The sequence below is a fragment of the Procambarus clarkii genome, chromosome 37 (genome assembly GCF_040958095.1).
Source record: "Procambarus clarkii isolate CNS0578487 chromosome 37, FALCON_Pclarkii_2.0, whole genome shotgun sequence".
NCBI lineage: Eukaryota > Metazoa > Arthropoda > Malacostraca > Decapoda > Cambaridae > Procambarus > Procambarus clarkii.
The window spans coordinates 27,769,846-27,784,309 of record NC_091186.1 but is presented as its reverse complement, the minus strand read 5'-3'; the positions used below and the strand labels follow the sequence as shown (position 1 = coordinate 27,784,309).

At 36.1% G+C, this 14,464-nt stretch overlaps 1 protein-coding gene across 3 annotated transcripts in view; it reads left to right on the top strand.

The window, feature by feature from the left end:
- LOC123753094 (uncharacterized) overlaps positions 1–14,464 on the top strand; it is a 99,232-nt gene that overhangs the window by 81,413 nt on the left and 3,355 nt on the right. For all 3 annotated transcript variants that reach the window (XR_011230705.1, XM_069337343.1, XM_069337342.1), the window contains exon 14: positions 13,426–13,623. Coding sequence is in view for 2 of the 3 variants with exons in the window: in XM_069337343.1 (XP_069193444.1) it covers positions 13,426–13,623 (198 nt within the window). In the remaining variant the exon portion in view is untranslated. The remainder of the gene's footprint in view (positions 1–13,425; positions 13,624–14,464) is intronic.

Here is a 14,464-nt window from a genome sequence, read left to right as displayed (position 1 = left end):
TTAGTCTCAAATATCCCAGCTGTTAGTCTGTCTTATATCCCAGCTGTTAGTCTGTCTCATATTCCTGTTGTTAGTCTGTCTCATATCCCACTGTTAGTCTCAAATATCCCAGCTGTTAGTCTGTCTTATATCCCAGCTGTTAGTCTGTCTCATATTCCTGTTGTTAGTCTGTCTCATATCCCAGCTGTTAGTCTGTCTTATATCCCAGCTGTTAGTCTGTCTCATATCCCACTGTTAGTCTCAAATATCCCAGCTGTTAGTCTGTCTCATATCCGTTGTCAGTCTGTCTCATTTCCCAGCTTTTTTTCTGGGATATAAGACAGACTAACAGTAGTAGGGATGACATGCCACAGACGATATTTTTTTTCAGGTCAAATATCGTCTGTACGGGCCATGGTTTTCAGGTTCCAAAGGGAAAATATCGTCTGTGCGGGCCAGGGTTTTCAGATTCCAATATCGTCGGTGTGAGCCAGGGTTTTAAGGTTCCAATATCGTCTGTGTGAGCCAGGGTTTTCAGGTAAATTTTGTGTCACAGATTTTAGAAGTATGGAATTCTTATGAGAAAATAATTTCCGAGACATAGAAGTTTGTTAAGGCCTTATGGGACAAATTCAAGTAACGTATATAGCTCTTTAGGGCTTCCAGGAGAACTCTACGGACATGTTTTACATGTTTTCAACTTACAAAATCCGTCTGTGTAAGCCATAGTTTTCATGTAAATTTAGAAAATCACCTGTGTAAGTCATTGTTTTCAGGGTTTCGTACATCACACCCCCCTCCCTCCCCCCTTACCTCGCAATCTCTCGCGTCGCCTTTATTTACTTTACGCCCGGCCAGCCAGATCTCTTATCTTCTCTTATCTTCTCATAATATCTGGACCGTCCCTCCTCTCTCTCTCTCTCTCCTCTTCATATTATTCTCTCTCTTGCTATTTTCCAACATCGTATGTTTTCTCCTTTTCATTAAGCAAGTCAGTTTTACACAAATAAATCGTGTTAGTAAGCATGTTCTAGCTCACGTTCCCCCACCTTACTCCCCTGTCGTATAATGAATACTATCATTCCAATCCCTCTAAAATTTAAAAATAATCATATTTCAAACGTAGTTCAATACAGTAATTTAGTTACCAAGCTCCAGCGCTTGTCCTCCGCCTTAGCTCTCTCTCGTATCTTCGTTAGTATCAGTCCAATTTCCCTGAAATTTTCACCCTCTGTATTTCAGGCACCATAAATAAGATCAAAACAGTTACCAAGCTCCAGCGCTTGTCCTCCGCCTTAGCTCTCTCTCGTATCTTCGTTAGTAACAGTCCAATTTCCCTGAAATTTTTACCCTCTGTATTTCAGGCTCCGTAAATAAGATCAAAACAGTTATCGAGCTCCAGCGCTTGTCCCCCACCTTAGTTCGTTTATACAAGATCGTTAGTAACAGTCCAATTTCCCTGAAATTTTTACCCTCTGTATTTCAGGCACCATAAATAAGATCAAAACAGTTACCAAGCTCCAGCGCTTGTCCCCCACCTTATTTCGTTTATACAAGATCGTTAGTAACAGTCCAATTTCCCTGAAATTTTTACCCTCTGTATTTCAGACTCCGTAAATAAAATCAAGTCAGTTATCGAGCTCCAGCTCTCGTCCCTGCCTTAGTTCTCCTTCGTATCTTTGTAAATAACCCATCAATTTCCCTAAAATTAAAAGCAGACATACTTCAAAGTTAGTAAATAAGATCAAGTCAGTTACTGAGCTCCAGCTCTCGTCCCCCACCCTCTTCCTCCCTCAAGTCTTTGTAAATAAACCATCAATTTCCCCGAAATTTTTACCCTCTGTATTTCAGACATAGTAAATATGAAGTAAACAATTATAAAACTCTAGCTCTTGTCCTCCGTCCAAGCTCACTTTTGTAAATTCATTACTCTCAGTCCAAATCACCCAACTACATTTTCAGACATAGTAAATAAAAACCAGTTCAGTTATCAAGTTTCAACTCTTGTGCCCCAGCTTAGTTCATTTGTGCAAGTTCTTTATTTTCCAACTAAATCACCTGAGATTTAAGATCACCTTATTTTCTAACGTAGTAAAATTAATCTGGACATTAGCAAAGCTCCATTTCCTCAGCCATAGATCATCAGACATAAATATATTCGATCAAGTCCGTCTCCAACCTATCTGTTTATCAGAGTAATTACTTTACCCTTCTCATCCCCAACGTATCAATCCCCAACGTATCAAAACCTTCAATAATCATACTGTATTTGCATATTTTCTCTATATTCAGCTGTGTTCTTCACATTTTGTCCATGTTTTCTGTGTTCACTCCATGTTCTTCAAATGTTCACAGTCCCATTCAGTTCATATTTTCACAAGTATCTCCATTTTTTCTGTAATCTTTCTCTTAGTCTCATTACTTTCTCTACAAATTCTAGTCATATTTTCTATGTTTTCATGTTCATCACATGTTCTCTTTACAACTTTTATACTCAATATTCATGCTAACTTCCATATTTTGTGTTCTTTGTCAATATTCATGTTCCTCTACAAGTTCATGTTCCTCACAAGATCACTTCGTTTTTCACCTTCACTTACATGTTTTCTACATTCTTTGTCATATTCTCCATGTTCTTCACAAGTCCATTGTTCATTCTTTATATTCCCTATTCTCCTTATCATGTTTTCATGTTCTCTGTAAGTTCATATTCCCAGCATGTTCACTGTATTCATCAACTTTTCTTACATGTGTTCTTTGCCATGTTCCCCATATGTTCTCTGGGTTTTTCCCCTTACATGTTATCTAACGTTCCTTAACTAAAAAAATCTTTCACCAATCAACTAAAAACATAGTCACTTTCGTCATTTCTCAACTAAACTTATTATCCAGTCAACTAAAAATAGTCAGAAATAGCCTCGTTCAACACTGTTCTTAACTAAAACAACCTTTCTCTTAGCTAAAAATTGTCAAAGGAAACTTCTTTCAGCACTTTCTTAACAGTCGCTATGTTTCATCAAGAAAAAATTGTCAAAGGAAACTTTCCAAAACTGTTCATAACTAGCTTTTATCCATCGTCAATCAACTAAAAATAATAACTTTAATCATTTCTTAACTAAACATATTCCCCATTCATCAGAAAAATAACCGTGTTCATCATGTTTCATTGTCATTTCTTAACTAAAATTATCTGCCAATCATCAGAAAAAGTCATGTTCATCATGTTTAAGCTTTTGCTCAACTAAAAGTATTCATCGATCAACTAAAAATAGTTACTTCATCATGTTTCCTTGTCATTTCTTAACTGAAATATCACTTCTCTCATCTGAAAATAGTCAGGATTAACCTCATTCAACACCGTTCTTAACTAAAACAGCCTTTCGCTTAGCTAAAAATTGTCAAAGGAATCTTTTCAGCACTGTTCATAACTAACTTTATCCATCGTCAAGTAAGAAAATATAGTCAAAGATATCTATCATCGTCGTTCTTAACTGACATTTATACTTTGTGGAGCACTAAAATAGTCAAATGTAACTTTTTCAACACTTTCGTAACTAAAATTATATGTCACTAAGTAAGAAAAAATAGTCAAAGGTGCTCTCCGTTACACCAAAGTTACTCTTCGAGAAATCAAAGACACTCTTCAATACATCAAGGACTTACTCAAAGACACCAAAGTTACACTCTAAGACATCCTTCGAGACATCAAAGACTTCCTTAAGACTTCAATGGGACTCTTCCATTCATCAAAGACATTCTCTAAGCCCTCAAAGTTATTCTCAGCACAATCAAAAGTTATTCCAAGACAACAAAAGTCATTCTCAGAGCTATCAAAATTATTCTCGGAGTCATCAAAAGGTATTCTCTAACTCACTTTTGGTCATTAAAGTTAATTTCTATGTTATAAAAGTTTGTCTCAGAGACATCTAAAGTTAATCTTAGAGTTATCAAATGTAATCTCTAACTCTCTTTTGTTCATCAAAGTTGATCTCAGAGTTAACAAAGGTAATCTCTAACTCACTCTCGTTCATCAAAGTTGTTTCAAAGACATCAAAGTTATTCAAAGAGCTAACAAAAGTTATTCTCAGAGTCACCTTCGTTCTTCAGAGAAACTTTCCAAAACATCTTTATTCATCAAAGTTATTCTCAGAGGCATAAAAGTCATTCTCAGAGCTATCAAACTTGTTCTCAAAGTCATCAAACTTATTCACAGAGTCATCAAAGTTAATCTAAGACATCATTTTTCATCAAAGATATTCTCTCTAAACCATCAATGTTCTTCTCTAAGACATAAAAGTTATTCTCAGAGTCACCTTCGTTCGTCAGAGAAACTTTCAAAACATCTTTGTTCATCAAACTTGTTTTCAAAGTCATCAAAGTTAATCTAAGACATCTTCTTTCATCAAAGTTATTTTCAGAGACATCTAAAGTTATTCTCAGAGCTATCAAACTTGTTCTCAGAGTCATCAAATGTTATTCTCGAAGTCATCAAAGTTATTTTCAGAGACATCTAAAGTTAATTTCTATGTTATAAAGTTATTCTCAGAGACATCTAAAGTTAATCTTGGTCATCAAAGTTGTTCTCTAAACATCAATGTTGTTCTCCAAGACATCAAAGATGTTCTCAAAATCATAAAAGTTATTCCCAGAGCTATCAAAGTTAATCTCAGAGTTATCCAAAGATATTCTCATGTCCACAAAAGTTATTCCAAGAGACGTCAAAGTTGTTTCAAAGACATCAAAGTTAATCTCAGAGTTATCCAAAGACATTCTCAGAGACATCTAAAGTTATTCTCTAAGACATCAAAGTTGTTCTAAGAGTTATCAAAAGTTATTCTCAGTCATGATATGTTATTCTCTAACTCACTTCCATTCATCAAAGACATTCTCTAAGTCCTGAAAGTTATTCTCTAAGACAACAAAGTCTTTCTCAGAGCTACCAAAGATGTTCTCTAAATCATAAAAGTTAATCTTAACTCACCTTCGTTCATTAGAGAAACTTTCCAATCCATATTCGTTGACCAGAGTTATTCTCAGAGTCATCAAAGCGATCTCTAATTCATCTTCGTTCTCCAAAGTTGTTCTCTAAGACACCTTCATTCATCAAAGAAACTCTCCTTCTTCCATCATGTTATTCTTTAAGACATCTTCAGTCATAAAATTTTCTCTCCAAAATGTAACTAGTTCAGCTTTTCATACCAAACCTGCATTTCTGTTAAAACATATTTTCTTAGTTGCTTTACCCTAAAACTGTTCTCTGAACTACACTGTTCAAACCTACGTAACCTATCCTCTCCACCCAATGTTATTTAGTTAACGTAACGTTCCTAAACCTAGCTTTACCTATCCTAACATACCTTACCTTACCTTCCCTATCTTACCTAACTTTACCTATCCTAACATAACTTACCTTACCTTCCCTAACTTAACCTAACTTTACCTATCCTAACTTAACTTGCCTTTCATAACCTAACTTTACCTATCCTAACATAACTTACCTTACCTTCCCTATCTTACCTAACTTTACCTATCCTAACATAACTTACCTTACCTTCCCTAACTTAACCTAACTTTACCTATCCTAACTTAACTTACCTAACTTATTCTGCTTAACATAACTTACCTTACCTTCCCTATCTTACCTAACTTTACCTATCCTATCCTAACCTAACTTGTCTTACCTAACTTAATCTTACTTTCCCAAACTGATGTATCCTAACTTATCTAGTCCAACCAGACATGATCTAACTTAAGTATTCCTTCTTGTCTTTGTGTTTCGTCAATCATTGTCTCATATTCATTTACTCATTTCATTAGTTAATTTCTCAAATGGTCACTTATGCATTTCAAGTGCTATTTGTTAGAGATTGGATATTTAAGCATTTCAAAGAATTATAATTTCTCAAATGGACGTTTTTGCATTTCAAGTGCTATTTGTTAGAGATTGAATATTTAAGCATTTCAAAGAATTTTTGTTATATATGGGCATTTACTCATTTCAAGGGATAATTTCTCAAATGGACGTTTTTGCATTTCAAGTGTTATTTGTTTAAGATTGGGTATTTAACCATTTCAAAGGATTTTTGTTATATATGGGAACTTACTCGTTTCAAGGGCTAATTTCTCAAATGGTCATTTTTGCAGATCAAGGGTTATTTGTTAAAGTTCATCAAGTTGCCCAAAAGTTGTATTAGTAGGTTCTATCTTATGTTCTTATTCCCCAACCCCTTAACCTAACCTCTTGTAATCTTAGTGTATTTAGTAGGTTCTATCTTATGTTCTTATTCCCCAACCCTTTAACCTAACCTTTCAGATGTAGTTTGTTGAATATATTATCCTTTTCCTAACCTTTCAGATGTAGTTTGTTGAATATATTATCCTTTTCCTAACCTTTCAGATGTAGTTTGTTGAATATATTATCCTTTTCCTAACCTTTCAGATGTAGCTTTGTTTCTCCTTTTTGTATATTTTTACCCAAACCATCTTTCCTTCTTTACTTTGATTCTCCTACTCCTTCTAACCCTCCTTTTCTATCTCTCTCCCTTATTCTCTCTCTTCCTCCCCCTCTCTCTCCCTCATTTGCTCAAATGCTCTCTTGTTTCTCAAATTCAAGTCTTATTGCTCCCATTCTCACACCCTCATTCTCATTCACTTAGTTTTTCTTTTTCTCAATTCAAGTCTTAGTGCTCCCATGCCCACACTCTCTCTCATTCTCTCTTCTTTGGTCCCATTTTCTTCCGCCCCCTCTCTCTTACTCCTTGCTCTTCTTTCATGCTCTCACTCCCTTGAGCTCTTGTTTCTCAATTTCAAGTCTTAGTAGATCTGATTCTTTACTATTGTAATTTTATTATTACTATGATAAAGAATGAACTTATATGTGAAAACAAAGTAAAGAAGGAAAGAAGGTTTGGGTAAAAATATACAAAAAGGAGAAACAAAGCTACATCTGAAAGGTTAGGAAAAGGATAATATATTCAACAAACTACATCTGAAAGGTTAGGAAAAGGATAATATATTCAACAAACTACATCTGAAAGGTTAGGAAAAGGATAATATATTCAACAAACTACATCTGAAAGGTTAGGTTAAAGGGTTGGGGAATAAGAACATAAGATAGAACCTACTAAATACACTAAGATTACAAGAGGTTAGGTTAAGGGGTTGGGGAATAAGAACATAAGATAGAACCTACTAATACAACTTATGGGCAACTTGATGAACTTTAACAAATAACCCTTGATCTGCAAAAATGACCATTTGAGAAATTAGCCCTTGAAACGAGTAAGTTCCCATATATAACAAAAATCCTTTGAAATGGTTAAATACCCAATCTTAAACAAATAACACTTGAAATGCAAAAACGTCCATTTGAGAAATTATCCCTTGAAATGAGTAAATGCCCATATATAACAAAAATTCTTTGAAATGCTTAAATATTCAATCTCTAACAAATAGCACTTGAAATGCAAAAACGTCCATTTGAGAAATTATAATTCTTTGAAATTTTTAAATATCCAATCTCTAACAAATAGCACTTGAAATGCATAAGTGACCATTTGAGAAATTAACTAATGAAATGAGTAAATGAATATGAGACAATGATTGACGAAACACAAAGACAAGAAGGAATACTTAAGTTAGATCATGTCTGGTTGGACTAGATAAGTTAGGATACATCAGTTTGGGAAAGTAAGATTAAGTTAGGTAAGACAAGTTAGGTTAGGATAGGATAGGTAAAGTTAGGTAAGATAGGGAAGGTAAGGTAAGTTATGTTAAGCAGAATAAGTTAGGTAAGTTAAGTTAGGATAGGTAAAGTTAGGTTAAGTTAGGGAAGGTAAGGTAAGTTATGTTAGGATAGGTAAAGTTAGGTAAGATAGGGAAGGTAAGGTAAGTTATGTTAGGATAGGTAAAGTTAGGTTATGAAAGGCAAGTTAAGTTAGGATAGGTAAAGTTAGGTTAAGTTAGGGAAGGTAAGGTAAGTTATGTTAGGATAGGTAAAGTTAGGTAAGATAGGGAAGGTAAGGTAAGGTATGTTAGGATAGGTAAAGCTAGGTTTAGGAACGTTACGTTAACTAAATAACATTGGGTGGAGAGGATAGGTTACGTAGGTTTGAACAGTGTAGTTCAGAGAACAGTTTTAGGGTAAAGCAACTAAGAAAATATGTTTTAACAGAAATGCAGGTTTGGTATGAAAAGCTGAACTAGTTACATTTTGGAGAGAAAATTTTATGACTGAAGATGTCTTAAAGAATAACATGATGGAAGAAGGAGAGTTTCTTTGATGAATGAAGGTGTCTTAGAGAACAACTTTGGAGAACGAAGATGAATTAGAGATCGCTTTGATGACTCTGAGAATAACTCTGGTCAACGAATATGGATTGGAAAGTTTCTCTAATGAACGAAGGTGAGTTAAGATTAACTTTTATGATTTAGAGAACATCTTTGGTAGCTCTGAGAAAGACTTTGTTGTCTTAGAGAATAACTTTCAGGACTTAGAGAATGTCTTTGATGAATGGAAGTGAGTTAGAGAATAACATATCATGACTGAGAATAACTTTTGATAACTCTTAGAACAACTTTGATGTCTTAGAGAATAACTTTAGATGTCTCTGAGAATGTCTTTGGATAACTCTGAGATTAACTTTGATGTCTTTGAAACAACTTTGACGTCTCTTGGAATAACTTTTGTGGACATGAGAATATCTTTGGATAACTCTGAGATTAACTTTGATAGCTCTGGGAATAACTTTTATGATTTTGAGAACATCTTTGATGTCTTGGAGAACAACATTGATGTTTAGAGAACAACTTTGATGACCAAGATTAACTTTAGATGTCTCTGAGAATAACTTTATAACATAGAAATTAACTTTAGATGTCTCTGAAAATAACTTTGATGACTTCGAGAATAACATTTGATGACTCTGAGAACAAGTTTGATAGCTCTGAGAATAACTTTAGATGTCTCTGAAAATAACTTTGATGAAAGAAGATGTCTTAGATTAACTTTGATGACTTTGAAAACAAGTTTGATGAACAAAGATGTTTTGAAAGTTTCTCTGACGAACGAAGGTGACTCTGAGAATAACTTTTATGTCTTAGAGAAGAACATTGATGGTTTAGAGAGAATATCTTTGATGAAAAATGATGTCTTAGATTAACTTTGATGACTCTGTGAATAAGTTTGATGACTTTGAGAACAAGTTTGATAGCTCTGAGAATGACTTTTATGCCTCTGAGAATAACTTTGATGAATAAAGATGTTTTGGAAAGTTTCTCTGAAGAACGAAGGTGACTCTGAGAATAACTTTTGTTAGCTCTTTGAATAACTTTGATGTCTTTGAAACAACTTTGATGAACGAGAGTGAGTTAGAGATTACCTTTGTTAACTCTGAGATCAACTTTGATGAACAAAAGAGAGTTAGAGATTACATTTGATAACTCTAAGATTAACTTTAGATGTCTCTGAGACAAACTTTTATAACATAGAAATTAACTTTAATGACCAAAAGTGAGTTAGAGAATACCTTTTGATGACTCCGAGAATAATTTTGATAGCTCTGAGAATGACTTTTGTTGTCTTGGAATAACTTTTGATTGTGCTGAGAATAACTTTGAGGGCTTAGAGAATGTCTTTGATGAATGGAAGAGTCCCATTGAAGTCTTAAGGAAGTCTTTGATGTCTCAAAGGATGTCTTAGAGTGTAACTTTGGTGTCTTTGAGTAAGTCCTTGATGTATTGAAGAGTGTCTTTGATTTCTCGAAGAGTAACTTTGGTGTAACGGAGAGCACCTTTGACTATTTTTTCTTACTTAGTGACATATAATTTTAGTTACGAAAGTGTTGAAAAAGTTACATTTGACTATTTTAGTGCTCCACAAAGTATAAATGTCAGTTAAGAACGACGATGATAGATATCTTTGACTATATTTTCTTACTTGACGATGGATAAAGTTAGTTATGAACAGTGCTGAAAAGATTCCTTTGACAATTTTTAGCTAAGCGAAAGGCTGTTTTAGTTAAGAACGGTGTTGAATGAGGTTAATCCTGACTATTTTCAGATGAGAGAAGTGATATTTCAGTTAAGAAATGACAAGGAAACATGATGAAGTAACTATTTTTAGTTGATCGATGAATACTTTTAGTTGAGCAAAAGCTTAAACATGATGAACATGACTTTTTCTGATGATTGGCAGATAATTTTAGTTAAGAAATGACAATGAAACATGATGAACACGGTTATTTTTCTGATGAATGGGGAATATGTTTAGTTAAGAAATGATTAAAGTTATTATTTTTAGTTGATTGACGATGGATAAAAGCTAGTTATGAACAGTTTTGGAAAGTTTCCTTTGACAATTTTTTCTTGATGAAACATAGCGACTGTTAAGAAAGTGCTGAAAGAAGTTTCCTTTGACAATTTTTAGCTAAGAGAAAGGTTGTTTTAGTTAAGAACAGTGTTGAACGAGGCTATTTCTGACTATTTTTAGTTGACTGGATAATAAGTTTAGTTGAGAAATGACGAAAGTGACTATGTTTTTAGTTGATTGGTGAAAGATTTTTTTAGTTAAGGAACGTTAGATAACATGTAAGGGGAAAAACCCAGAGAACATATGGGGAACATGGCAAAGAACACATGTAAGAAAAGTTGATGAATACAGTGAACATGCTGGGAATATGAACTTACAGAGAACATGAAAACATGATAAGGAGAATAGGGAATATAAAGAATGAACAATGGACTTGTGAAGAACATGGAGAATATGACAAAGAATGTAGAAAACATGTAAGTGAAGGTGAAAAACGAAGTGATCTTGTGAGGAACATGAACTTGTAGAGGAACATGAATATTGACAAAGAACACAAAATATGGAAGTTAGCATGAATATTGAGTATAAAAGTTGTAAAGAGAACATGTGATGAACATGAAAACATAGAAAATATGACTAGAATTTGTAGAGAAAGTAATGAGACTAAGAGAAAGATTACAGAAAAAATGGAGATACTTGTGAAAATATGAACTGAATGGGACTGTGAACATTTGAAGAACATGGAGTGAACACAGAAAACATGGACAAAATGTGAAGAACACAGCTGAATATAGAGAAAATATGCAAATACAGTATGATTATTGAAGGTTTTGATACGTTGGGGATTGATACGTTGGGGATGAGAAGGGTAAAGTAATTACTCTGATAAACAGATAGGTTGGAGACGGACTTGATCGAATATATTTATGTCTGATGATCTATGGCTGAGGAAATGGAGCTTTGCTAATGTCCAGATTAATTTTACTACGTTAGAAAATAAGGTGATCTTAAATCTCAGGTGATTTAGTTGGAAAATAAAGAACTTGCACAAATGAACTAAGCTGGGGCACAAGAGTTGAAACTTGATAACTGAACTGGTTTTTATTTACTATGTCTGAAAATGTAGTTGGGTGATTTGGACTGAGAGTAATGAATTTACAAAAGTGAGCTTGGACGGAGGACAAGAGCTAGAGTTTTATAATTGTTTACTTCATATTTACTATGTCTGAAATACAGAGGGTAAAAATTTCGGGGAAATTGATGGTTTATTTACAAAGACTTGAGGGAGGAAGAGGGTGGGGGACGAGAGCTGGAGCTCAGTAACTGACTTGATCTTATTTACTAACTTTGAAGTATGTCTGCTTTTAATTTTAGGGAAATTGATGGGTTATTTACAAAGATACGAAGGAGAACTAAGGCAGGGACGAGAGCTGGAGCTCGATAACTGACTTGATTTTATTTACGGAGTCTGAAATACAGAGGGTAAAAATTTCAGGGAAATTGGACTGTTACTAACGATCTTGTATAAACGAAATAAGGTGGGGGACAAGCGCTGGAGCTTGGTAACTGTTTTGATCTTATTTATGGTGCCTGAAATACAGAGGGTAAAAATTTCAGGGAAATTGGACTGTTACTAACGATCTTGTATAAACGAACTAAGGTGGGGGACAAGCGCTGGAGCTCGATAACTGTTTTGATCTTATTTACGGAGCCTGAAATACAGAGGGTAAAAATTTCAGGGAAATTGGACTGTTACTAACGAAGATACGAGAGAGAGCTAAGGCGGAGGACAAGCGCTGGAGCTTGGTAACTGTTTTGATCTTATTTATGGTGCCTGAAATACAGAGGGTGAAAATTTCAGGGAAATTGGACTGATACTAACGAAGATACGAGAGAGAGCTAAGGCGGAGGACAAGCGCTGGAGCTTGGTAACTAAATTACTGTATTGAACTACGTTTGAAATATGATTATTTTTAAATTTTAGAGGGATTGGAATGATAGTATTCATTATACGACAGGGGAGTAAGGTGGGGGAACGTGAGCTAGAACATGCTTACTAACACGATTTATTTGTGTAAAACTGACTTGCTTAATGAAAAGGAGAAAACATACGATGTTGGAAAATAGCAAGAGAGAGAATAATATGAAGAGGAGAGAGAGAGAGAGAGGAGGGACGGTCCAGATATTATGAGAAGATAAGAGAAGATAAGAGATCTGGCTGGCCGGGCGTAAAGTAAATAAAGGCGACGCGAGAGATTGCGAGGTAAGGGGGGAGGGAGGGGGGTGTGATGTACGAAACCCTGAAAACAATGACTTACACAGGTGATTTTCTAAATTTACATGAAAACTATGGCTTACACAGACGGATTTTGTAAGTTGAAAACATGTAAAACATGTCCGTAGAGTTCTCCTGGAAGCCCTAAAGAGCTATATACGTTACTTGAATTTGTCCCATAAGGCCTTAACAAACTTCTATGTCTCGGAAATTATTTTCTCATAAGAATTCCATACTTCTAAAATCTGTGACACAAAATTTACCTGAAAACCCTGGCTCACACAGACGATATTGGAACCTTAAAACCCTGGCTCACACCGACGATATTGGAATCTGAAAACCCTGGCCCGCACAGACGATATTTTCCCTTTGGAACCTGAAAACCATGGCCCGTACAGACGATATTTGACCTGAAAAAAAATATCGTCTGTGGCATGTCATCCCTACTACTACTAACAGCTGGGATATGGGTAGACTAATATGAAATCATCAACATTGTGATAACGAGACTCGGTTGATGATATATTTATTATTAAGCCTAACTTTAAGGTCAGGTGACATGATAAGAGAGATGCCGCCATATATCAACATGGCGGGACCATCAGTTAGATGCTTCCAGTTTAGATATTAGACAGACTAAATACAAGACCAGCCTGGGCCATGATTTATCAAGCATTTACATAGCCTGTACATCTTTCCCCAGTCATGGTGGCTTTGTTTACATGTATTAAACGGTTTATGTGCTGGGCAGCACTACGGAGTTGTTTATAATGATATTAACCTCGAGGAAAGATGTAGCGGTTTCGTATAATGTTGAGGCATGGTGGCGGTGGTGGTAATACCTTGTGCTCCTGGTGGGCAGACGACGAGTGGGCTGCCCAAGACGGCGTACCTGAAGATGCTGGACGTGTGGCTCTTCTTCGCCATCGTGGTCATCTTCGTGGTGGTGGTGTTCCACGTGATGATCGAGTACACGCTCGCCGACCCCCAGCCCCACGCCACCAGGAACTGTGTCGCCAACGGTGTGGCTCATGGACTGGCCAATGGTGGCCTCACCAGGGTGTGTATTGGGGTGGGTGTGGCCGTGTATGTGTTGGTGTGGGGGGAGGGGGTTCAGGTGTGTGTGTGTGTGTGTGTGTGTGTGTGTGTGTGTGTGTGTGTGTGTGTGTGTGTGTGTGTGTACTCACCTAGTTCTGCTTGTGGGGACTAGGCTCTGGCTCTTTGGTCCCGCCTCTCAACTGTCAATCAAGTGATGTACAGGTTCCTGAGCCTACTGGGCTCTATCATATCTACATTGTAAACTGTGTATGGAGTCAGCCTCCACCACATCACTGCCTAATGCATTCCATCCGTTAACTACTCTGACACTGAAAATGTTCTTTCTAACGTCCCTGTGGCTTATTTGGGTACTCAGTCTCCACCCGTGTCCCCTTGTTCGCGTACCACCCGTGTTAAATACTTTGTCTTTATCTATCCTGTTAATTCCCCTGAAAATTGTGTAGGTGGTGATCATGTCTCCCTGAGCTCTTGTGTGTTCCATCGGCTGAGTGGAAGTGAGTGGGGGGGGGGGGGGGGAGTGAGTGTGAGTGACGGCAGGGATACATTCCACACCTGCTTGACTTCTAAACTTACCAGTCACGTCATGGTGACGCTATAGGCAGTTCCTGAAGGACAGCTCTCAAGCCTGAGTTAATCACATTCAGTTTTTCTTATTATTTTATTCCGGTTGTGTCTGTACCAATAATAGTAGATCTAGGGTCATTTTTTGTTCCAGCTTGAACACTTCCTGGAAGCTTCCATTGAACTCTTCTGCACACACTTCCTTATCCTTCTCTGTGTGGCCTCCTCTATTGCGTAGCCTGATCACTTGTTCATTTACCAATATCTTCCTCCTCCTCATG